The following is a 26,418-nucleotide window of genomic DNA, read 5'->3' on the forward strand; positions in this document are numbered from 1 at the left end:
TTATTTTCAAATGACAGCTTAAAGATATTAATTCTTCTCAAATTCATGGCGAAAACGCTGAAAATTGTGCATTAGCTTCTCCTGGTTTTCCTCCCTCAGCAAAACATAAAAATTTCAGTTTCAATTCGATCTGCGAGTTATTCGTGCACTGAACTAATTTGATTACACCAGAGTTTGTTTTTAAAGGTAGTATAGTATACCTGAAAATATATACATATGGTCATCGAATATCAGTACATATTCACAAGCCGATTCCGTTTGTAAATTTAAATTTGAAAATATATACGTATATTTATACAGTAATGATAAAAAGGTAAATTATACACCGTGAAAAGTCTTTCGTCGGAGTAAAAGCCTACGAAACGTCAGTAAGGTTTTTCATCTTTTCACGGTGTATAATGTACCTTATTATCATTACTCAGTTTCATTAGAAACACAGACGCAGCTCACACTAGTTCTTAGCTAGTTATCTCTACGTATATTTATATATACTCATTCATAGAATATTATACATAGTCACAAGCCGGTTCCGTTAGGGTAAATTTAATAAATTGTTAATATTTCCATTCAGCAATATCACTTTAAAATATTGTGTGAAATATCTAAACGTTTGTTATTTTGGCGTTGATTGCCTTTTATCCAAAGCGACTGATGAATGATTGTCCAACATTTTCTACCTAGTATACCCTATCTTCATCCTATAATTGCATCGACCCTTCTACCTGCCTTTCTTGCGCATGCGTGCCACCTCGTTTTTTTGTTGTTTTTTTCTCAACAAGCTTTAGGCGATTATATTCTGAAACGACCTCTCCAACTTCGATTTTTTTCCTGTAAGAAAAGATTATTTCAAAAAGTTTGATAGGAAGTGTTCAGCGTTAACCTCCTAGACAGGGCCCAGAAAAGCCATTAAAGGGTTAGGGGAACAAAGAATGAACACTGGATTTGTAGCTTGACGTAGGACACCATGAGGAACAAGATTTAAGTAGAGATAGCTTGTCAAGAACCGGAAATGGAGCCTTTTTTTTTTTTGTTGCCCCCGTTGTGGGGGGGGGGGGGGGGATACTTTAGTAATAATGAATTGTTTAATGATTTGGAAACAAATGCGGAACTCATCGCTTTTGGTAAGCAAAGAAATCGCATACACCTCAACACCATATCGATAGGTTTTCACGACCTCTCCATTCTTTTATCTGTTCTCTTTGACTTTTAAATTTATTTTTACTCGAAAGGAAAAAGGTTTTTGTCCTAATCAGGCGTTTTTGCTTTCCTCCTTCTTTATGTACTTATGCTTTTAGCTTAATTTGTAAAAGATACCATCAGATTATTGAATGATTACTTGATATTAAGCCATATTAAAATACTGCCCGCAAGCAAGAATTACCGCTATTGACTTAAGATTTGTTTTTCGTAACCAACTTTAAGAGCGCCAGTTTGCGTCCAGAAAGGTCAAGTTAAACTTATTAACTCAGTATTCTTTCTTTCTACTGCAAGCAACTATAGTCGAGATTAGAATTTTTTTATTGATTAGGGATATTAGTTTAGGTAGGCTAGTTAATAATATATGTAGGTATATAGCCAAAGGGTAAGCAAGGCATTTTGTTGGTCAGTATTATTGCGTCAGTATTGCGTTCTATGTCTACTTTCCAGGCTTTCATGATTAGTACTTCAGTCTTCAACTTTAACTTCAACTTTATGTGCACTCTGGAATGTATTAACGAGAAATATGAATATATAAGAAAGTTACAGAAAGCACTCCTTCTCCTTTACTTTCTTCTTCTCTTTTATCCAAAAGAAGACCTATTACCAACAGTTAATTACTTCTTCTTGTTCTTCTTGTTCTTCTTGCTCTTCTTGTTCTTCTTCTTCTTCTTCTTCTTCTTCTTTCTACTCTTATGCAGATCTTCATGTAGCTTATCTCTGCTTTTTTCGTTCATAGTGCGTTTATCTTGTTCTTCTCTTGCTGCTTAATGTCTTATCTTCTTCTCTCTTATTCTCTTCCTTCTTTTTACTTCATTTCTTATTCTTCTTTCTTCTTCTTTTATCTTTTCTTCTCTTCTTCTTCTAATTCTTCGTCTTCATCTTCCGCTTCTTTGTCTCTTTCTTCTTACTATTCCTCTTCCTCTTCTTCATGCTTTCAATCGCAAAAGCTGCTAATCGTTTCTATATTTTATTTAAGCCGCGCGCATCCCTCATTTCATCCAAAAAATATCCTTTCAAAACGCTTCAACAACAAAATTCTGAATTAAACTACTAAGAGAAATAGCTTGGAATAATTATATAATAAAGAACCTTATTATTGATAGTTTAAATGGTTGAATCTCTTATGATCAGTATTCTAAATAATGTCATAATATCATCAAACCTTCTTAATTGTAGCTATTTCTAGCAAATACTGTACGATCGATTTACCAAATACGTGTGTTTAGAATAGCTTTATTTTGAGATGGTTGAGTGTTTACGTGAATTTCAACTATGACATCTGTCAAACATGTCGAAATTCCAACCACGTTTCCCTCTCGGATCTTGAATGTTTCCTCTCCGTCGAATGTTGTGGAACACAGAGTAGTGTGTAAAGAATGGTGGCACAAACACGTAGTCTTTTCCAGCCAGTCATTATGATGTCGTTCATATAGAATATATCTGAGACTGAATTCGCAGGCGATTTTTTTCCTCGATTATAATAAAATTTTTCTCTTATAAATCTGAGAGGATTTCTAATGAGAAGAAGAAAATTTCTGGTACGCGGCCATAACCGTCCATTGGCATTGCGCGATGAGCAATTTAGGAGTTCAAAAGTTAAAAATGTTTCAGTACTCCTTAATTCTGGAGAAAAATATATTTTGGAACTGTAGGAAAAATAAGTCAATTCCAACGTTTAGTTTATTTAAATACTTCATACAAAAAAAAAAAATAGCTGTATTAAGAATAGAAGTTTACTTCAACGGAAAAAAAAGAAAGAAAACGATGAAAACCGATTTCGTAACATTACAGAATGATAGGAGATTCTATCTTAAGATCTGATGCTAAAAATGCGAATCATCACAACGTTACTTATAACATGTGTAAACTTTTCCAACAGTGATAATGTTCGTTGATATAACAAAATGCAAAAATGAAAAGTATTTTTATTCAATTCAGCCAAGATGGCGGCCATGAAAGCTACCATAAGCCACTGGTCAACGAGTTTCGTGATGACCTGCTTTGAACTTCTAAGGGGATCTCTCGTTTCTCGACTCGTTTTTCCACATGGACGTTTTCGGCGTAAGCTACGAAAGAGTATAAGGGTTTAATATCCTAGGATAATCGCGGCCTTACATTAATTTTTATCGTGGATACTCTGAAACATCCAGTCTGGGCTGATCAAAGTCAGGGCACCGATAGCTCACAGATCGATTTGGAATCTAACTATATGATTATGTACTTAGAAGAGGACATGATTTACTAAATACCATTTCCCCCCTCAATTCAATGTTATTAGCAGGTCTGACAATCGTTAATCCTTTGTTTTTAACTTTTTCGTTCATTGATAGTTTAAGTAAGTTTAATTGAAAAACTAATGGTAGGTTAATGTAGCTTTAGTAATAAGGAAGCTATCTATGGCTTCCTTCCATTAAACTCATTGCATTAGTATAGGATATTTGATACTTGGTTAGCGAGTTCGATATTGATGCGGCGTCTACAACCTTACGCGACTTTTCCTCTTCTGTCTCTATATCTACCGCTTCCCATCTTTCACTTACCCATTCATGTTTTCATCTCAATTCATCTCATTCATTCCTTTCGATAAACGCCTTACATTCAGTAGTATTGCATTTGTATAGGATATTCGATGATCGATCAGTGAGGTGGACATGTACATGTACAATCATTAATCCGGCGTTAACAACATTGCGCAACTTTTCTTCTCCTGTCTTTATAACCATCTTTTCCCATCCTTCACTCCCCCATTCATCTCCTCATTTCTTTCATTTCATGATTCCTTTCATTGAATGCCTTGCATTAGTATAGGATACTTGATACTTGGTTAGTGAGGTGGACATATACATGTACAATTATTGATTCGGCGTTAACAACATTGCGCAACTTTTCTTCTCCTGTCTTTATAATCATCTCTTCCCATCTTTCACTTCCTCATTCATATCTTTATCTCATTAATGTGTTTATATGTTTTTTATTTAAACAGTTACGTAAAATTTTGAAATTAATGCTTATTTTACTTGAAACCTTTGTGTTAGATCGTTGTTTGTTGGTTCCCTTCTGTATTTCCAGGGTTTTTTCTCAAGGAAAAGTCTTCATTTAATGGCGAGTCCATTTAAGAGGCTCTCACTTGTCCAATGCTAAAGCCGTATCTCTTCACTTTCCTTCACCTATCTACTTCGTGCAAGGTGGCACATTAGGCATCACCATATAAAGCAGAGGGAAATTCAACAAAAAAGGTGTGCTATTGCATGTTTAACACCAGAAAACATTTTCGTTTATGTAAATAATAGGATATTAAATTCATTAGAAACACCATACAAAGCACTGCGTCAGACGATATATGCGAAGCGTATCGCCTTAAGCATCTCTTTAATTGCGCTATATAAAATAGTATAGATCGATGGACTGTTTGTTGGCGCATCGGATGCTGTTAATTCTGTTGACTCAGTGCAATAGATAAAAGCAGGACATTTAAGCTTGTCAAAATATAGGCTTGATGATCAGTCACCTGCGTCAAAATGGTTTTTTTTACTCCCATATTCTTTCTTTTCTATTTCGTTTATTTCTTTATATTTCTCTTTTTCTCTTTTCCTTTTGATGGTATTGTTTTTATGGCTATTTCTGTCTCATTTTTTAAAAGATTTTTCGCACTTTCTTTCGTCTCTCCTCATTATTTTTTATCTTTTCATTATATTTTTCTCGTTCATTTTAGCTTTTTTCTTTATTTAAAATATACTTCTTTTCTTCTTTCTCTCCTCCTTTCTTCTCCTTTCTATTCCACTCCTTTTTAGCGCTTTATTTCGTCTCTCTTTCATTCTTTCACTGCTCTTTTTTTTACCATTTTGTGTGCCCCTTTAATTCTTTTTTGTTTTAATTTTCTTATTTTTTCTTTAACATACATTTCCTTATTCTATTCCTTATTTTTCTCCTCCTAATCCCCCCTCTAAAACAACTTTTTTCTGTAATATCTTTCGTCTTTCTTTTCAGAAATTTATTTGTCCCGTTCTATTTCTCTTGTTTTCTCTTTTAATTTATTTCTTTATGTTATCTTCTTTTTTCACGATTTCCAATCTTGCAGGTCTTTTCTCCTTTCTCTTATGTTGCGCAAAACGCGAGTAACGTCACCAATTGTCTTTGCAATAACAACAGAAGTGCTATCTCTTTTCAACTTAAAGTTGCCTTTTCAAATTTTGTATAGCTTTATCTTCAAATTCAAGGGCTTCTTAAGCAATCTCTCAGTTAAAAGATTCTCGACTTGAATACCAATTAACCTCATGATACTAACCGCCACTTTTCCCCATATTTACATACCTTCACCTACTCTCACACTTAACACATACCCGTTCACCATGTTTACAATCTATTTAACCCCTCATAATATATTTCATGTGTTTGCTTGTGAGCGGCTCTTCATACGAAGTTGAATTTTCCCACTTTTTTTTCTAGAGGGTATCAAGCTAAAATCAATTAAAATTATCTATAAAATCTTAGTTCCAGATGGAATCACATTTCTTTTGAGTAATAACACTTTCGTTATTCATTTATTTCCTTTTATGTCTAATATTCGTTCTTGCAACTAAAAATGAATTCGGCCTTTTTCAGTTTACGTTTTATTAACCTTTTTAATTGCCTGTTAATTCTATTGATTTAATATTATTTATATAGCGTTGCTTTTGAGACCTGCCTTAATACGAAGTTCAATATTCGCAGCTAGAGGGAGTGATATCAAGTTAAAAGCGAATTAAAGTAATTCGGCCTCTTTTAGTTTATACTAAGCAAGTGTAAACTAAAATATTAATATTAATTAACCTTTTATATGACTGCTGGTTGTTTTAGATTTTATATTAGATTCTTTTAAGCTCAATTAATTCAGTATAAACAAAAGAAAAGATGGTGTCTTTACTTTACAATTCAAATAAAAATATGGGACTGAGTTAGATGGCTTCCTCTTTCCTGCCACCTGTGCATGTAAGACAATCGCTATACAAAAGCTCTTTTTTTTTAAATTATTTCATTTTAATGTTTATGTCTATTACTCTCGTGGTATTTTCTATTCTTGCTTTCCCTAGCTCTATAAGGCTGCGAAATGGTTTCATAAACTTGCCCGAACACCCGAGAAACGCATTTCAGCACAACTAAATAATTGTTAGCAAGCTGCCCATAGAATGTCAGGGTGTTGAAGTTAAAGTTATTACAAAGTCGGTGGTAGAATCCCATATTGATAGTAGTACCAGTCAGCCGGTCGTTGCCATTTTCTGCTAAGTATCGACTTGTTTCAGTACAATAGTTTTGAACGACTTGACAAAGCCTACGCAGGCTGTGTGGACGATCCTACAAGATAAACAAGGTAGTGAGAAATATTGAAAGAGCTATGTGTTATTCAGATTAATGTCGTGGTTGGCACTTGAAAGACAAGAGGAAAGAAAGAAAGAAAGAAAGAAAGAAAGAAAGAAAGAAAGAAAGAAAGAAAGAAGAGAAGAAGAAGAAAAGAGACCGAAAAAGAGAAGGAAAGAGAAAGACAGGAAGTCCCGCAAGGAGGTAACTCCCCGTACTGCTAATCTTCCTCTCCCTCGGCCCTCCCTTCCCTCCCTCCCTCCCTCCTCTCTTCCTTTCTCCCCCCCCGGCTGCTTCCTTCGAAAAGCTTCCTTCTTCCTTCCTCAACGCGAACCCCGTTCACCCGGAATAGGCAAGCCGAAACTTTTCTCCAAAAAACACCCCCCAAACAAGCACAAAAAACATAAAAATAAAGATTAAGTCAAATTATTTTAGTTCTGCAATTTAGAAATATTTAACAAGTTTTAAACAAATAAATATCATTTATTTCAATTCCACTATGAAAAATATTTTTCATTCTAAGAAATACGTTATTAGTGAAATAGTTAATAATACTGTAAGTGTTAGAATATTCACATAAATCTATAGCAATCATGTGTGATATTCAATAACCGAAACTGAAGGTTAGAATATATCTGATATACAGAACATGCGACCTTTTATGTATTACATCCTTTTTTTAATCGTTATAGTTGCTTAAATTAAATCTTTGTATTGCGTAAACTGTTCAGTAACTATTAATTTACACACGGAAACAGCGAACGAACTGCACTTCTAATTGGCTATCTTGAAATTAGATCACTGTATTGAGAGACAATTTAGATAGAAAGCAAGAAGGAAGAAAGAAAAAGGAAAAATAGGAAGAAAGAAAGAACAAGAAGAGGAAATAAGGACTTGACAAAAAAGAAAGTAAGTAAGTAAAAAGAGAAAAGAAAATAAAAGAAAAAATGAAATGAAAAGAAAAGAAAGAATTTGTAGTGCCATTTATAATAAAAGACAAAACACAGAACAAGCAGTTCACTTCCCTTTGTCATTTGTGTGTTGCTTATAGAATACTATGTAGTGTTTTTAGTAGTGTACATATACATTTACATTGCATTTTACGACTAGTTTGCTTCCTTGGATACAACAGAAGACCTTTGGAGTCGATAAAGCATTACCCTTACAATTTAAGAGAAATCATTATAATGTTGGTTTGGTGAATCTCTTCTCTGTTCAATCTCGGTTCACCATTTTACGAAAGTGCAAAGAACCAAAGGCCCTTAGTAAAAGAATTGATATTTTTGAATAATCAAAGAGTATTCTTCTTTGTACGATTTAATCATTACAAAAAAAAACAAGACCTTGGCATACGAGCTTTTTCGACGTTGTATATCTTGATTAGCTGAGATCATTTGTCGAAAGAAAGCAAAATTCATCTCATTTTATACGATTCTGCTCACCCAAACCTGATTCCCTCGATGTGATGTAATAGTATTATACCTGTGCCCTAATAAGGTGTCATTATTAGCCATGCTAAGATATTGAAAAAAAAGTTAAGATTCTTATAATAAAGAGATAGAGAGTTCTAAGTTTCCTTCCTTGACGTTAATTCTAATCCAGCAAATCTTTTTTGACCCACGGATAAGTACTGGATATTCATCCTATTATGATATTGGTGTCAATATAGATGTGTGTGTAGATTCCTAGTCTTATATGTGATTAAATAAAGGAATAAATGTAAACGACTAACTATCCAATATAATTTTAACAATAGCGAAGTAGTTTAAATTGTTCTTACCATGTTTAGAGGAAGCAAATATCCATCGTTAAAATTTGATAAGTTTAGTTTGAAATGGATAATATTTTTTGGCGTCTTTACTCTTTTTCTTTTTCCTGGTTTTCTTTGCTATCATTCACTTAACAACAGCGAGGTAGTTTAAATTGTTCTTACCATGTTCAGAGGGAGCAAATATCCATTGTTTAAAATTCGATAAGTTTAGTTTGAAATGGATAATATTTTTTGGCGTCTTTACTCTTTTTCTTTTTCCTGGTTTTCTTTGCTTGGCATTGCCTTAGTTTTTTGTCTCTTAGTTTTTTGTCTCTTAGTTTTTTGTCTCTTAGTTTTTTGTCTCTTAGTTTTTTGTCTCTTAGTTTTTTGTCTCTTAGTTTTTTGTCTCTTAGTTTTTTGTCTCTTTCAAATTCTTCGAACTTTCTCAGTTGCTGTTGATAGCAGAAGTATATTTTATGAAAGGATTTTCCTTATTTCAATTCTTTTGAAATAAAGGTGTTCACCCTGCAACACACCATCTGGAGGCGGGAGGGCGGAGGGCCGGGCGGGCGGGCGTTAGTTGGCGGGCTGTTGCTGCGTGGTTGTGCTTTGGTTTTATTTCTTTTTGTTTTTTTTTTTTTTCTTTTTTCTTTCTTTTTCTTTCTTTTTTCTTTCTTTTTTTCTTTCTTTTTTCTTTCTTTCTTTCTTTCTTTCTTATCTTCTTTCTTTTCTTTTCTTTTCTGTCTGCTCTGTCTGTTCAGTCTCTGCTAGACGTGTTCGTAAACCGCTCCGTAATCTTCAACATTTTATAAAGCTTTTATCGAATCTTTGTCTCCAAATGGCAAATCTTATTGAGTATTTAAGTTATGATGAAAAGGATAACGATTTCACTTGGCGTGGTACGCAACAAGAACTTAAATCTTTGGTGGATTTTATGTTCGATGTCCAAGAAGGCAGTAATGGCGTCTTTAAAGAAGACAAAGCTCACAACGCAATAACGTATAAAGTGAGTACCGATGACAAGGAATGCTCCGTAAGATTCTACACATCATCACTTAGACTGAAAATCTTTGGGCCAAATCAAGAATGCCTTAGGAATAAGTTTCATGAACTTCTTCCAAGCAAGAATGATGGTCCTGCAGAAAAAGGAGTTGAGCCTTCACAACCGACTGATTCTGAAATTGCCTCATTATTATTCGGTTTACTGACTGACTTGCGTAAAGAAATAAGTTTATTGAAAGACACTTTCCAAAACGGAGAGAACTTTGATATCCAACAAATGAAGAAGGAAAACGATGATTCTCGTAAAATTATCTGTAATCTTCAGGAGGAAATTAAAATTCAAAAACAGCAAGTATGCAAATTACAAGACGAAAAAGCCAGCTTACTAACAGCGTTGAGGCTAGTTACGAAAGAAAACGATCAATGTAAGAACAATGATCAATGCAAGAACAATGATCATACGGAAACTAAACAAGCTACTGTAGTTGATCTTACGACCCCGGAGAGTAGTATGAGTGACACAATGAATGAATCTCATTGTAACTGGAAAAAGGTACAAAGGAAACAAAAAAAGGCCAAGCAACAAAAGACAACACCAAAGAACAAAGCTGAGAACAAGCTACCTACTAATAACCAGGACCATTCGCTTCAGGACAGAAACAAAACTAGTACAGTTATAATTGGAGATTCTATAATATCGAAGCTCGAAGGTTGGAAAATGTCAAGCAAGACAAACAGAGTTAATATAAAACCCTTCCCAGGGGCCACAGTGGAGGATATGGAGGACTATATAAAGCCAATAATCAGAAGGAAACCTAATAATCTTATTGTACATATTGGTACAAATAATCTTAAGTCTGATGAATCTAAGGCCATTGCAGAGAGGATAGTTGGAATCTGCGAATCTGTGGAAAAACAGCTGCCGTCTTGTGAAATAGCGATATCTGAATTAATCATTCGCCAAGACTCGAGTCTCCTTGAAACAGCAAGAAAGGATGTGAACAAATCGCTTAGAGCCTTCTGCAACGAACGGGAATGGGACTATATTTCTCATAATGTAACAGAGAAAGGACTTAACACCAAAGGACTGCATTTAAATCGTGCAGGAATAGGAATCCTTGCGCAAGATTTCAATAAATATCTTAAATCTAAAGCATGATTAAAAGGTAAGGAACCACTAGACGAAACAGATTCCTCTATTCATCCCTCTAGTATTGTCTCAAATACTAATATTGATAAGTCTGACGGTGATAATAGACCTCATTCTATTCCTAATGTTAGAGGTTTTAAAATGGCCTCTTTAAATATAACTAGTCTTGTAGCTCATATAGATGAACTGAGATCATGGGTCATTCAGCAAAATTTTGATCTTCTTTGCATAAATGAGTCAAGGCTCGATCCATCAATCCCAAGTTCAATGGTGAGCATCGAAGGCTATGACATCCATAGGTCTGATAGAAACCGCAATGGAGGGGGAGTTTGTTTATACTTGAAAAAGGGCCGTAAATGGGAAAAACCGTAGTGACTTAACTGATGATAAAGTAGAGTCCCTGTGTTTTGAAATCATGAAGCCAAATAGCAAGTCTTTTGCCGTTTTAGCCTGTTATAGGCCTCCTAACTATGATACACGCTCATTTTTCAATATATTTGAAAATGTGTTAACAAAAATAGATTCTGAGTTTAAGGAAATTTATATCCTAGGGGATTTAAACTGTGATTTATTATCTACTAATATTAATCAGCAAACCCGCTATTTGAATACGACTGCTGAATTGTTTCAACTTACGCAGTTAATCACAGAACCGACTAGAGTCACTGAAAAAAGTAAAACCCTCATTGATGTGATCTTAACGAATAGCCCAGATAGGGTAGTCCGAAGTGGAGTGGTTCACATTGGTATCAGTGACCATAGTCTGGTTTATACAATACGGAAAATAGCAATTCCGACAAACAACAATCACTGTAAGATCTCATTTAGATCGGCTAAAAACTTTGACTCCGACAAGTTTCTTATGGATTTAGCAACACTCCCTTGGGATTGTTTGGATAATAAGGAAAGCCCGGATGACATGTGGGACAGATGGAAAGAGTTATTTCTCTCTGTTCTTGACTCGCACGCTCCGATCAAAACAAAACGAATAAGAAACAAGAAGTCTCCCTGGATGACAACTGATTTGAGGAAAGCTATGTACGATAGAGATAAAATGAAACAAAAAGCTACTCAAACGAATTGGAGGGACGACTGGAGTGATTATAAGTCTATTAGAAATCGCGTCAACAACGAGATAAAAAGAGCCAAGAAGTCATATTATGAAAATCATTTTGCACAAAATTCAAAAAACTCAAAGGAGGTCTGGAAAGCTATTAATGAAGTCCTCTCACGAAGGACTAAATCTGGCTCTTATGTAACATCTATCAAAACAGGTGATACATCGATGTGTGACTCGAAGGAAATAGCTGAGGTATTCAATTGTCATTTTTCTGAAATTGGGACTAAATTAGCTTGTTTAATTCCCGATGGACCGACTGCTTATAATGATTGTCTAATTAGAATTGGCTCAACATTCACCTTACGACACACATCAGTTGATGAACTTATGAAAATCATTAATTCTATTGACGTTAAAAAAGCGACAGGTCTTGACGGTATACCATCTCATTTCATCAAGATTGCTTCACCAGTAATAAGTCAATCACTAGTGAAGCTATTCAACCAATCAGTTGATAAAGGGATTTTTCCTAACGGCTTGAAACTTGCGAAAGTTACGCCAATTCATAAAGCTAATGACAAAGATGATTTGAATAATTACCGTCCCATTTCGGTCTTACCTACTATTGCTAAGATTTTCGAGAGAATAGTTTTTAACCAGTTATATGAGTATCTAAACTCAAATAATTTACTTTCTCAAAAGCAAGTCGGGATTTAGACCGCTTCATTCGACTACTACTGCACTCCTAGAAGCCACAACGGAGTGGCTTACCAATATGGATGAAGGTAAATTGAACTGTGTCACTTTCCTAGATTTTAAAAAAGCTTTTGACACAGTAAATCACTCTATACTTCTCCACAAATTATACTATTATGGGATTGCAGAAGAGTCGATAAAGTGGTTCAAATCTTACCTCACAGATCGTAGTCAGAGATGCTACATAAACCATACCTTATCTAGCTCTAGAACACTCGATTGCGGCATCCCTCAAGGCTCAATCCTTGGGCCATTATTATTTATTATTTACATAAACGATCTGCCAAATAGTGTCAAATTTTCAAATGCTAGAATGTATGCTGATGACACAAGTCTCACCACTTGTGGCACATCACAAAAGACTCTATTTGACGAGGTGAACGCTGATATTTCCAATATTCATAACTGGTTGAAAGCTAACAAACTTAGCTTAAATTCAGCTAAAACAGAGCACATGTTTATTGCTTCTGACGATAAATTGAAAAAATTACCCCCGAACCACACATATATTTAAATAGCAAACCAATTACTAGAGTCTCTACAGCAAAAACTCTGGGTGTTGTGATTGACGAACGGGTGTCTTGGGCTGCTCATATTGATTACATTTGTAAAAAAATATCTTCTGGATTGAGTGGCATAAGACGAGTCCGCGATTACATCCCCTTGGAGACAGCTATTACCATATATGAGGCTCTCGTTTTACCTTGGTTTGACTATTGTGACGTGGTATGGGATAATTTACCAGTAACGTCTGCTGAAAGATTGCAAAAAATGCAAAATAGAGCTGCAAGAATAATAACAAAAAGCAGCTACGATGTCAGATCTAGTGATATTTTAACTTCTTTAGGCTGGAAAAGCTTACAAAGAAGAAGAAAGGAGCATAAAGCAATAATGATGTTTAAGACTTTAAATGCACTTGCACCAAAATCTGTAAGGGAACTCTTTTATTTTCAAGAAAATACCTACGATTTTCGTGGTAGAGAGAAGTGCTTAAAGTTACCGAAACCCAGCACTGAGTTTTTAAAAAGAGCTCTCTCTTATGACGGTGCAAAAGTGTGGAACTCGTTACCCCAAAGTGTCAGACTGTCCAATAATTTAAAATCTTTTAAGAGGAATCTTTCGTCTGTTGGTCCTTAACACTTTAATTACTATAATATTTTTGGGGGGTAGATGAGAATTTATTTCATAAATCTGTCTATATATTCTTAACGTTATTATTAATTTTTTATATATATTACCTATGAACTCGGTTTTCATGAAAACCAATTTGTACATTGATGAAATTTCCCGAGATTAAATAAAAGACATCTCTCTCTCTCTCTCTCTCTCTCTCTTTCTTTCTTTCTTTCTTTCATTTTCCCTTTCTTCCTTTTCTTTCTTTCTTTCTTTCGTTCCTTCGAACGTTTCTTCATTTTTCTTTCTTTCTTTCTCTCTTTCTTCTTTCTTTCTTTCGTTGTTTTCTTTCTTCTTTCCTTCTTTCCTTCTTTTTGAGAAAATCTTTTTTTTCAAAATAGGTCAATGAACACCAAAACAAGAACCCAATGAAAAAATCCTCACCGATTTATCCGTCTCATTATTGTTATTACATTTATTTTATAACCTTTTTTGCTCTGTGCACCACATGTCTTTACAGCCTACAGATATTTTTTTACAGCTACGACAGGCTGGATCGCAATCAATATTTATTTTGTCCAAAGAAAAAAGACGCCTTACAACGTAAACCTTTCTGACAATTAAAAACTACTAATATATTTCATATTTGATCAGGATATTATAACGGATGTAGTTTTCTTTATAGTTGATTAAAATCCCACAAGACGGTCTCAATTTGATTTACTATAACAACAGGCAAATGTCTCATTAAAGTAGAAAGTTACAGATTTGTTTGTAATTTTCTCTTTTAATGCCTTAGATATCAAGGGTTTAGATTTTACTTTCCCGCTAATATTAATGTTGAGTGTTTATTTAGACTACTATTCCTTACACATATGTACATTAATACATACGATATTGCACAGTAGTTTTCACCTCACTAAAACGATTTTACCTTTGCTTCTATGATTCTATTCTTTTTCCTTTTTTAAACGTTTTGGGATAAAATAACAAGCAAGACAAACACGTTGCTTTTTTAATGGTTTAAGTCATTTTCTTTCGTTTCGCCATTTTCTAACACTGATAAAACTTTTATCAGTTGATTCATGCTGTCATTTATTAAGACGTCATGTTAAATTCACAGGAAAAAAATGTTTAGAAAAATGGTTCCCTTCTCTCCTTTATTTAACTTTAACCGACCTTCGAGACTGCAGAGCATTCGTTTCTGCGCCCGTGACCAAAGGTCTTGTAATTGCTCCCATTCGATTCCTATTTAATTCAAAAATTAGGCTTGACTTTGTGATATTGCCGTTAAAGGTTAAAGTGGCTAGTCAGTTTTTTGTACTTTGTACCATTTTATTATTTCATATTTTCAGTGCATTTATTCATTTACTTTAGGCATTTCTTTTTCTTCTCAATTATTTCATTCTTTTTCCAAAGTGATTAATATGATTATTGATTACAAGTATTTGCCAGCTTTTTCTTTCTCTTTTTATTTCCCCTCTTTATTCCATTATCTTTCTTCCACTCATTCGTCCATTTACTTACTGACTCATAAAACACCACCTTCTCCTTTTCACCAACCACTATCGATTGTAAACGGACACCGAACAAAAGTTTCCCCTCAGATATATCCATTCATTCGTTCCCTTTGTATGTACTGGGTAACCTGCTCCGTAAAGGAAGCTATTTCGATCGTGTTACAGTTTCTTCCCATATCTTTTCTTTTTTCTGCGTAAAACCATTAAAGTTATAATAACAAGATTTTCCCCATTAAAATAAGATTACTTTTGTAACTACCACGGATAAAAAAACTTCAACTAAATATATCGTTAAATTGCTTAGTATTGTGATTATAAAGCAATAAAACTAGTATAAAAAGATTACATTCTGATGACTTCTCACAAGAGGTAAGACACCCTATTTCACAAAGGCAATTCAGAGTCTTGTCGGCATTCTCTCTGCATAACTCATACGAAAGCAACAATTAATCAAGCTTTGTACTAATTGATTACCTGATAATTACGAGAGGAGAGAACTCTTTTTCCTTCCAAATCACCAAGACCTACAGTCAGTCCTTCCACATTAACAAATATTAACGAAGCTACAAGAAGGAAGACTACAAATCGAGTTCTTAGTTCCATTTTCTTGATCTTAACAAGGCGAAGTTTTTCTTTTTCTAAAAAGCTGTGAGTTTTTAAATACGATTTATTTGAGCTTCTAATAGTATTGATTGCTTAGAGTAAATCCTTTGGAAGATGTAAATAAACCAATTTTGACTGGGGATTTCCTACACAATTTGAGTAATCTGATTAACTCTTTACGATCATAAGCGGCCTAAGGAAAGCCAAAACCATGCACCTTGATCAAGGATTTTGACCTCTGATAGAACACTCGTCTAATTCATAATTAGTTTTCAAAATCATAAATGCAGTTTTTCATTAGAGCAATCAAAATGAAATTTCTCAAGTAATCAAGACTTACATTTGATGTTTAAGATTTTTTCAAAGGTTTTTCTAGGGTTGTTGTGTTTATTAGCGTGTTTATCTTCACCTATTTATTTTTCAAATTTTTTTTAAAATAATGACTCCAGGAGAAAATCAATTTATTTGTGTTAGAGTTAGGAAGAATGATGACTTTTATTGATATTGTATGACGGCTACCCTAGGTTTAGCCCAGATTTCAAAAAACCATACTGACCATGGCTCACAATCGATTTACCGGGGAGTAATGTTTCAACATCCGCCATTGGGGATTACTTTTCATTCGGGCAAAGGAAAAAAAAGATTTTTATAGCAAACAACTCGCTAGAAACGTTGAAGTTGTATCTCTTGTTGTCAAAGCCGCCATTTGTTTGAATGAAAGATTTTCTGTGGTTCCCCTTTTGCTACATTGATCTATAGGGGATGCTATTATTGTTACAGCTACATCTAGTAATTTTCGGATACTCATTTCTCTTAATATTTTTAACAAGAAAAATCGATTTGTTTTAGAAATTGTAGATTCAGAAAAGAACTTTGCGACTAAATGCAATGACACTCTCCATGCATTATACTGGTGGACTTTTCCTTGGATTTGGCGGGAAAACTGACGTCAAAACGCGCGTGCCTTACCCTCAATACAGGGCACTCGTTAACGTTCCTACAACTATTGACTCAGCCTGATTGGTTGAAATGAGTGTTTGCTCAATTTTATAATTCTACTTATCATCTGCCTGAGCTAACGGTTTAAATTTGCTAACTTTGGCCCGAATCTTGTAAGAAGATTAGTTTGTCTTGGTTATCAAAACTGGATTAGTACTTATCAGGGTCTGAACAACTAAACCCTGGCGCCTTCATTTTTTAAGTACTGCAGAATTTCTTTCCGTAGGATAATAAAGCATAACCCCAAATCTGATCAAAAACTCAGCTGTGTTTTCAAATTTAATGGCCAAACCCTCTCTCAAACCTCAGACTCCGATCTACAGAGTGGGATTTCTTTCTTCCAGGAATTTGTTAGGATCCAGGAATTTATTAGGGGTGTCCCAAATGAAAAAATGGATATAGAAATATTATGCATCGCTTCAAAGACGCGTAAGAGTAATAACGGTGTTAGGGGGGTGTCAGGTGCACCGCAGGACACCCCCTGTATCCGTCCCTAGATGAGGGTAATTTGAGGGAATTACAAGATATGAACCATATTTATTAGCCAACAAAAAATCTTTCTCTTGCAATATTAGTACAATAACTTTTGTAATTTAGTGGAATTATTTAATGATCTTGTAAAAAAAAGTTCAGCAAAATTGTACTCTAAATATTTAGGAATCTTTGCTTGAGCCTTTTCTTCACGATATCAGACATTACAAGCGCAATTTAATGGAATTATAAATATTGTTGCTTGGACATTTTATTACCAAAAGGTGTATAAAAGTGAGTTCTATTACGACTAGCTATTCCCCAGCTTTGAACTGTTTTAATAGAAGTCAGTGTAAACAGAGCCAAATCGTAGCTTTCGTTGTTTTAAAATGGACATCAAAGTATTAACAGTTTTTCTAGTGGTTATGGGTTCTGTACTGCTTGCTCAACAAGGTCACTGCTTTACAGCTGGAGCAGGGAACGTCATCAAGCGATTCCAAGCTGAAAATGTAGGTATTCCTCGATAGACTATGATATGTATCGAGCAAGGGACAGTGAACGAGGCTAAAAAAATAAATTCTAGTTTCAGGGGAAAAAACTTATCACATAAAACAAGCTTATTGACCAAGTTTCAGTATTTTTTGATACATAGATAAACGATTCTATTAGCATTTAAACACTGCCAAAAGTATTTTTATCTAATTACAAATATATTTGCAGGAGTATTTGTAGTCCTAGACTTTCAAATTATATACAAAAGGCAATGGGTGGTAGAATGAGTAGAATAAGTGGACAAGTATCTTAGCAAAGTATTTATGTAACTTAGTTAGAATTCTAATCGAAAGGTTTGTTTGAAAGAGAGCTAGCCAAAAATCAATATCCAAACCAGACTTACGAGTGTATTTGATTTACGAATTAGCGTAATCACGTGATCACAATTGCTGTACCACACCCTTCACTATCATATCCGTTCACTTTATACTTGTACCATAAAATCTTATAGTACCAAATAGTAGCATGACATAGGTTGTATTCTTTCTAGATCGATCGACGATCGTTGTCGTCTTTTTGCCGAACAGCAAGTGAACTGTGTTCAGCACCGGTAGATGATACCCACAAGAGAACTTTATCGGATGCTTAGGGATAGAGATGGCATGTACAATGGCGACTCTGGTTCTCTCACCAGAAAAAAAATTGTAAACTTAAAAAATTAGTTTCGCTGATCGACTTGGCTTAAAGTTAACTGTAATGTGTTAAATCTTTGCTTGTTAAAAAAACCTATTTGACCCAACAGCTATTTGACACATAGAAAAGTCTTACCTACGTACTTAATCTAGTCGTAAATAAAACCTATGTATTGTAAGTATGTTAATAAATATCACCTAGGCCGATGAAAACGTAGTAAATAAATGGTTTATAGTAGTGATAGTGATGAGTTTATGTGCTATGCATTCTGAGGGCGGGTAGGGTAGGGGATGAGATGGGATGGGATAATGTGAGTGTTCAACCCTTCAACACCAGGGTCGAGGAAAGTAGGGTTAACGCGCACGTCTAAGACAATTTATTTGTGGAAATATCCAGTATACTAAATTCCAATGTGATCTGTAAGTTTGCTGGCCATGCTCTGAAGTTTTTTATCAGCCCAAAGGTTGTTTCAAGGCATTGAAATTTATGTTTATCCTTATGGCAGACAATCCTTTTATAATCTGTCCAGTTATTGCTGTTTCGTTGGTCAGCGTATTCATTCATTGAGTCACGCGTCAATAAACATAATTTTCATATTCTGCATCGTTTGAAAATATTCTTTCCAATGCGAAGTGACCATCAGATACTGAGGCAATTATCTTCGAATATTTAAGGTTTTACTGCACCAAGCACTCAGTCTGGTATTGAATATTCAGCAGCAGTGACACAGTGACGAGGAAAAAAGGTAAATTTGCCTAAATATTGAGATTAAATGTTTGAATCTGCTGGATAAATGGCGATGTTTATATTAGATTTAATGCACTCGCATCCACATGTAGGTGAAATTGCAAGAGCCTTTTTTACAGATAGAAAGCTGTAGATGAAACTAATCTTTTGAATTTTTCTAAGTGTAATAGAAATAGTGTGGGGGGTAGCCAGGGGATAGGGTCATTCGATTCATTTGCAATGCTTGACCAAAAAAAAGCCGAGGGGAGGGGAGGCTTGAATTCTTATGCTATCAGTGCTCAGGGTTTCTCACTTAGTATCATCATATAAGTGTTTCCGGTAATTAACGAACAATTAGGTTGCAATAGGTATCAAATAATTTCTTCTCTCGCGTAAAATGTTAAGTAGTGACACAATAAAAGTTCGAGATGGTTAAACATGCATAATGTGTACTTTCCCGGCTATTTTGGGTAACAGAACAATAATACTCAAGGGCTAAGCCTTCACATAGATTTTTCTTTCATTGTTCCAACCACTAAACACGAATAGCTTCGCTCATAGCTTCGCAAAAAGTGGTTACAAACTAGGAATTCGGATGAATAAATTAATATTTCTTCGTCAAATTCATCTTCACGTACCTTCACTTTTCGTCATGCCTGATGCGATCAAGGACAATGCATTGACAGGTTACTTAAAATAAACGAGCCGGCTTTTAAAATGTTGCTATTTGAATTCAAGCAATCAAAACTAATAACCTCTTAGGAGACACAGATCTGATACACTTTGCAAACAAACAAAAAGCGTATTACAGACATACAAGATCCGTTAACTCCTTTGGTGACAGGTATAGTTAGTAACTCCAAGAAGAAAGTACAAATAACAAACTGAAAGATATTGCAGGCAACTCGTGGAATTGATATTGTGCATGCAATGCTCAGCCGATTTGCTGTTTAGGCCATATTTCTTGGAATGGCTCTATGCCTTAATGCTCTTTCACATTTGAGTGGGGAAAATATACCTTCGCCGCAAACGTCCGCAACGAACTCTACTGGTAAGTATTTTAAAGTTAAATCCCAACATTTTACCATTCGACACTAGTAAATGCATAAGGCTTCCATTTTCGTGCTCTATTTGTTGTTACAATCCATTAAATATTTGGATGTTGCATACTGCATGGGAGAAGAAGTGACTTCCTTTAATCATATTTTTCATTAGTTCCATATCCTCGGTACACTGACCGGAAGTCTAGCAAAGAAATCATCTTCCTGTATACGTTAAAACATGAAATTGCAAAACAAAAAATTTTAAAAATAATTGGTAAAAAAAGAAAATAAATTGGTTTCTTCATTTGCAGATTTCAGATGTGAAAGAAAGCCTAGAAGAACTGTGTCTTTTCACCAGAAAACACTGTCTTAACTTAGCAGATACAGCTGAAAGACAATCTCTTGTGGATGTTTTGATGCATGCAAGAAGACGACAAGCAAGAAGAGTGCAGAAAGCCTTGAAAAAAGTTTGTAAGGCTTCATCCAATGTTTGCCTATGACATATCTGTTCAGCCAACGTTTGTTCAAATACAATACTGAACATCTGCAAAAAGTTGAAAAAAGACATGCCTCAAAAATATTCTTAATTTTTTGGGAACCGACAGTATTTCGATTTGATCGTATGGTATAGTTGATAAAAGAACGCTGGCAATAACCTAGTCATAATAGTTCGATAACCATTACCGCCGGGCAGTTATCTTTGACGGAATCATTACCTCGAAGACAGTTTGTAAAACTTCAAAACAATTTTGCGATCATATTGGAGACCGGTTACTTCTATACCAAATCAAGGACTGACTAAAATCCAGAAAGCGTGCCATGAGTTAAAGCTTGTATCAGTATCACTATCTTCTTTCTAGAAGTAAAAGCAGAATTTCAATACATTGGAGCAAGGACAACACTAAGCAAGCCCCACAGGGTGACCTTGTGTTGTCAAGGAAACCTACATCTCTATATCGTCTCCACCCTTGTCTTCGTAGTAATTATATCTAGGGTGAGATAGGGAGTGGAATTGATGTATTTCCGTAGCCGTAGCACCGTGAATTCATTGTAGGAGTGGCAGGCCCTTTACCTAGTAAACATAACGAATACCTGTAAGAAAATAACTATAGACAGGGGCGGCGGAAGCTGAAAATCTTTTGGGGGGACTGACGGGAAATATTAAATTTTAACGCTGTGATAATGACCGCTGTTTTGTTTGATTGCAGACGCATGCGCCGTAAAACTATGACTGAAAACCAATATTTTGTGCCCCCACCCCCCCCCCCCCCCCCTCCCCGGTTCCGCCGCCCCTGATAAGACAATTTCATCAGCTTTTTACCTTTGTAAAACATATAAAGAATTAAGAATTTTAAAAAATTGTAACCAACTCTAAACTGATCGAACCCGAAAACTGTCTTTATTTTTTTCTAGGAACACTCACACTAATAAAATATCTTGTCCTTCAAAAACATTTCATTATTTCTTGCCCTACATCATGGCTGACGTAAAAAATAATCTATATATCGGTTTTTAATCTGATTTCTTATCGGTGTTTATCCCTGTCAGTTTACTTTTCAATTCATCTATTTTTGCTTCAAGTACAAAGAGTATTATTTTGCATCATACTTTCCTCTAAAGCTTTCCTCTAGTACTACGTCCTGTAAGCTTTGCCAACACCGAATTTTAATGTAAGATATCTACTAAGGTTGGATATTAACCCCATACTACGACTACACGCGTACCATTCGACTGAGGTCAGATGTTTTTACACCTGTAATAGATACGTCTCAAAACAAAACAGCTACATCACTTCCTCGCCGGGAACAGTGCAAATTTGGAAAAGGAAAGAATTAAAGAAGTTTTGGAATTTTCTTCCTTTATAATTTAATAGGCTACATAAATATATATATATATATATATCATGAGTCATTTGCTATAATAGCTATTAGGAAGATATTGATATTGTTTCTTAACATCTTATAAGTACACGCATCCTGATTGGTTGGTGCATCAAGGCATGTGAAAAGACCTAAAAAGACAGTGATATTGGGTGCCTCCATTGAGTATGTTCCGCTTGGACAAAGGAAATAAAATGAACTCTATTTTTGTACATATGGCCATCTATGAGGAACAGTACTTGAAAATGAAATCATTAGGCAAGAAAGAAAAAAAAAAGAATATTGTTTGAGTACGAGATGGCTTTTTAAAAAGCTCGAACTTTCATTTGGCTTCGCTGTTTTCCAATCTTCTTTCTCTCTCTTTAAACACAGATTTTTTTATTTATTTTACACTCCAGATGTTCATAGATATTTATCATAAGATCCGATTTCTTTGCTATACTTGTTTATATTGCATCACTGTCCTCAAGTACGCACAAAAGTTCCACCTTCCACTCAGCTCATCTTTGTCATCATGACTATGTTTATAATTTGGCAATTTGTTCCCTCTCTTATTCCTTTATTACCTTTAATTCCGTATGGAATTTTCAAAATTACAGTTTTCAAACTTCAAAACGTCAAAACATTTTGATTCCCATTGGTGAAATTTACTGCTGAGCAAACACGCTTTCTACAACCGGTTTCGAGAGATCGTAATAAAACTGCATTTCGTGTCACACTGGTTACAGTTAATCAGCTACATCAGCTAAAAAAGAATCACCAGTTTAAAATAAAAACAAAAATTTTGCTCTCGAGTACAGACACGTGACCGTTAACTGCAAAGGGCCTATTGATGTCAGACTTCATTGATAGTTTAATATAGTAATCTATTTTAACTCAATAAGATCTATATATTTTACTTCTTTCCGTCATTCATCTCGAGTACATAGTTCCTGGTTTCTATTTGTAGAAATATTGAACCTGCTGCCACAAATGGGAATTTTTGAGCGGAAAGTTTTCTGAAGTCAGTTTTAGCTGACGTTAGTTTTCAAAAACAGATTTTAAATTAGCATATTTTTTTTTCGTTTTAATAATTGACTATATATTTTTGAACTCATATCGAAGTTCAAGTGTTGAAATATTATCTAGCCTTTAGTCACTGCTTTTGAAATCTGTAACATTTAATATGGATAACAAGTACTCCTTGACACATACCAACCTGATTACGAGCTAATCATCTTATACAACATACGATACTTAACCCACTAGAGGTCAAAACAATGGCTCACCATGACAACACAGAGTGTTACCCATTCACAAGTCTATTTAAGGTTGCACTTTGCTATGCCGAGTGGACAAGAATGAGGGCTCGTCCCTAGGTGCTATTAAAGATAAAGGAATACGTCATTAAAAGAATATCCTCCCATTGGCTAAATTTATCGCAGAAAAGAACTAGCAGTACAGATGTCGACACAGAAGGGCATGGCTTTATTTTGTCTTTATCCAAATAGATCCATGGCAATAGGCTTCCCTTACGTGGACTCTATTTTGGGTTTTTGTGTTTGAAGTAAATAAAAGGAAGTGGATCAGATGGTGAGACATCAAAGAACGAGCTCTCCTTTGAACAGCAAGAAATAGTGTAAGAAAAGAACACCATCAGAACCTCGAAGATACTAAGACATTAATTACTAAGGAGACCTCTTTTTGGAGACTGATTCAACATGACAAAACTCATTCATCTTGCTGCATTCATTTTCATTTTATCCATGGTTTGTGCTGATGCTTTCCATATAGGCGTTGGTAAGGTTGGTCGAAGAAGGAAGAGAACAGTCAAGGTAAGAAACATCTCATTTACAATGAACATTTTATGGATGATAGTCTTTTCCTGTTATTTCGATTAAGATGGTATGTTTAGATGTTTGAATATCATCGGCTACATCTTTTACCTCACGATCATCCGCAAATTAATTGTAAAATACTAGGCTAGTTTCTTTTTTATTATTTTTTTCCTCTGTTGTTATTCGTTTTCCATTGTATTTTCATTTGCTCTGCGTTTGGTTGAACCAACGCTTAGATTTTCATCAACGCCGTTTTCTTTTTCATCTTTATCTTCATCATCGATCATCAGTCTTCTTCTTCTCCTTTCTTCTTCTTCTTCTTCTTGTTCTTGTTCTTCTTCTTCTTCGTCTTCTTCTTCTTCTTCTTCTTCTTCTTCTTCGTCTTCTACTTCTTCTTCTTCTTCTTCTTCTTCTTCTTCTTCTTCTTCTTCTCTTCTTCTTCTTCTTCTCTTCTTCTTATTCTTCTTCTCTTCTTCTTCTTATTCTTCTTCTTCATCATTCTTCTGTCTTCTTCTTCATCATCATTCTTCTTCTTCTTCATCATATCTTCTTCTACTTCTTCTTCTTCTTCTACTTGTTCTTCTTCTTCTTCTTCATCTTCTACTTCTTCTTGTTCTTCTTGTTCTTCTTCTTCTTCTTCATCTTCTACTTCTTCTTCTTATTCTTATTGTTCTTGTTCTTCTTCCTCTTCTTCTTCTTCTTCTTCCTCTACTACTATACTTTACTTATCTCCTTCGTCTTCTTCAGTCTTCTTCATCACGAAAAAATAAGCAATTTTTGAAAATCAGTGCCAAGACTCTTGCAGCGAGAGGGAGTCTCTAATATTAACCAAGGGAACAGAAGGGAAGCTAGTAATTTGGATTTAATTTAAGATTTATTATATTTATTTAAGATGGACTTATTATTCCGAAAGCTTGGATCTCACATTTCTACGTTCACTAGAACTATGATTTTTCCTAACCAACGTAGAGATAGTCATATTTTCTGGTACAGTAATTTTCTCGTCAACAACCAATGTTTTTTTAATGATACATTATCTACTTATTTAGCTGTCTGACAATCTTCAGGATGCCTTACAAGATTTGTGCCTGTTCACCAATAAGCACTGTAATGACGTCGACAGTAAACGTGATGAACCACAAGCCCTTGCTGTCCTCTTAATGCATGCAAGAAAAGGAAAATCTGAAAAAAACGTTCAAAAAACACTGAAGATCGTTTGTAATGCCTCAAATAGCGTGTGCGAGCCTTCTGTACAAAGATCAAAACGGTCAGATACGTTACTATGGCTACAAGAAAAGAAACATCGACGCCCTATTTTTACAGTGACTTCATAATGGCATAAATATTGTGACTATATCTAATTGGATTACATGTGAATGATTTTTTTAACTAAACGCCTTACTGTTTTTAAAACACTTTTTGTGTAGTAAGTGGAAATAAAGCAAAACATTTTAAGTCTGCCGTTTTCATGGCAACAATACATTTGTGGACCCTAAAAAGGGGGAGTTTTCGTGGCACCCCCGGGCGTCCTGCTCATCAAAGCAAGTTAATATGCAGCCCGTAAAGTCCTCCACTGCAATGTAAAGCGCATTGAGACAATGTGAAAATACGCTTCATAAGAACTTTATTTAACGGGGGTTTAAAAAATTATTTTCAACTTTGTTTGATTTTTACAGAGGCCTGCTCTTAATTGTTTACCCAGAACACCCTTCGCTCTTAGCTTCTATGATTGAACTTTTTTGAACTCGACAACGACTTATAAATTTGGTGTAAACATACATATCAGATATGGTCAATACTAAAACCATTATGACCGCCCGAATACAAATGAGGTTGACGATGGACCATAAGGTGAATATCAGGACATCATCAGGATGACTTAAGGTGACTTAAGGCCTACTTTTGGGAAAAAATTTAAACCTTTTTTAAAACTTCGATTTTCCGAATTGGAATTGGAATTTAATGCTGATTCCAAATCTGGAAAGAAAAATTGGGTGTCCCGAGCTTGTTTTCGAGATATCATCATTTAATGGAAGCCTACGCGCGAGCATTTGAAGCAGAAATTGCGGCACCGGATGTGATTAGAAAAAAATTAAGATTCATAAGATAATAATTATTTGCAGACTATATGATTGCACGAATGACGGCTAGTCAATCATTTTACAATAATACGTGGATATTTTCGTCAAAAAGACAAAGAGATACGTTGATTTGTCATATTTTGAAGTTTCGGTGCTCTTAAAAAATCTCACTGATAAAGTCGAACAAAAATCCCTACAAAAATCTATTTTTTCATGCGTTAGAAAAATTAACTTTTTCTAAAATGTTAATATAACCTAAATTTTTAGGAGTTTATTCAAATAAGTTATTAAAAAATAGAGGGTCCCGTGCAAAATATGAGGGTTTTGCCCTGTTGAAGCTCAAAACGCGTATGATTCTTCAATATAATCTTGTAGATTTTTCAGCAGGTTTTTGAGCGCGCGCACATGCATCGTGGGCTCAAATCGAACGTTCGAAAGTAGGCAAACCCTGTAATGAATTCAAGAAAAGACTATTTGACCTACTTGGTTCAAGTGGGACTGAACTTCCGAAAGTCATCCATTTATGGTACACATTTGGCGGTCTATAAGTTGCTCCTATAACGGAAAACTTAATTGCTGAAAGCAAATAAAGCCCGATTAAATTGAAGATACCTCTTAAGATCGGTTATCACTGACGTTGAACAAAGCCTTAGTTTGATCTTCATTGATTAAATTTGGGTGTAGAATTTGAAAAGGAACCGTACTGAGATACGTAGTATAGATCTAGT

At 34.8% G+C, this 26,418-nt stretch overlaps 1 protein-coding gene and 2 long non-coding RNA genes across 3 annotated transcripts in view; 2 read left to right on the top strand and 1 right to left on the bottom strand.

Annotated features, from left to right (window-relative positions):
• Positions 1–4,456, top strand: part of LOC148909035 (uncharacterized) — a 51,557-nt gene extending 47,101 nt beyond the window's left edge. The window contains exon 5 of the long non-coding RNA XR_016120486.1: positions 4,270–4,456. This is a non-coding gene — a long non-coding RNA (uncharacterized LOC148909035). The remainder of the gene's footprint in view (positions 1–4,269) is intronic.
• Positions 4,457–5,794: 1,338 nt separating this feature from the next.
• LOC116289820 (uncharacterized) lies at positions 5,795–15,509 on the bottom strand. The gene is made up of 2 exons (XM_089034478.1): positions 15,360–15,509; positions 5,795–6,531 (listed from the first exon to the last, which is right to left on the bottom strand). The coding sequence occupies exons 1-2, from the start codon at positions 15,486–15,488 to the stop codon at positions 6,217–6,219; spliced, it is 444 nt and encodes a 147-aa protein (XP_088890604.1). The 5' UTR covers positions 15,489–15,509; the 3' UTR covers positions 5,795–6,216.
• Positions 15,510–17,266: 1,757 nt separating this feature from the next.
• LOC116289800 (uncharacterized) lies at positions 17,267–18,384 on the top strand. Its single transcript, XR_004196366.2, has 2 exons — positions 17,267–17,467; positions 18,001–18,384. It is a non-coding gene; the product is annotated as an uncharacterized LOC116289800 (long non-coding RNA).
• Positions 18,385–26,418: the final 8,034 nt, after the last annotated feature.

Source organism: Actinia tenebrosa, unplaced genomic scaffold (assembly GCF_029948245.1).
Source record: "Actinia tenebrosa isolate PJP-AT-01 unplaced genomic scaffold, QUT_ActTen_1.0 PGA_scaffold2__45_contigs__length_23673736, whole genome shotgun sequence".
In the NCBI taxonomy this organism is placed as follows: Eukaryota; Metazoa; Cnidaria; class Anthozoa; order Actiniaria; family Actiniidae; genus Actinia; species Actinia tenebrosa.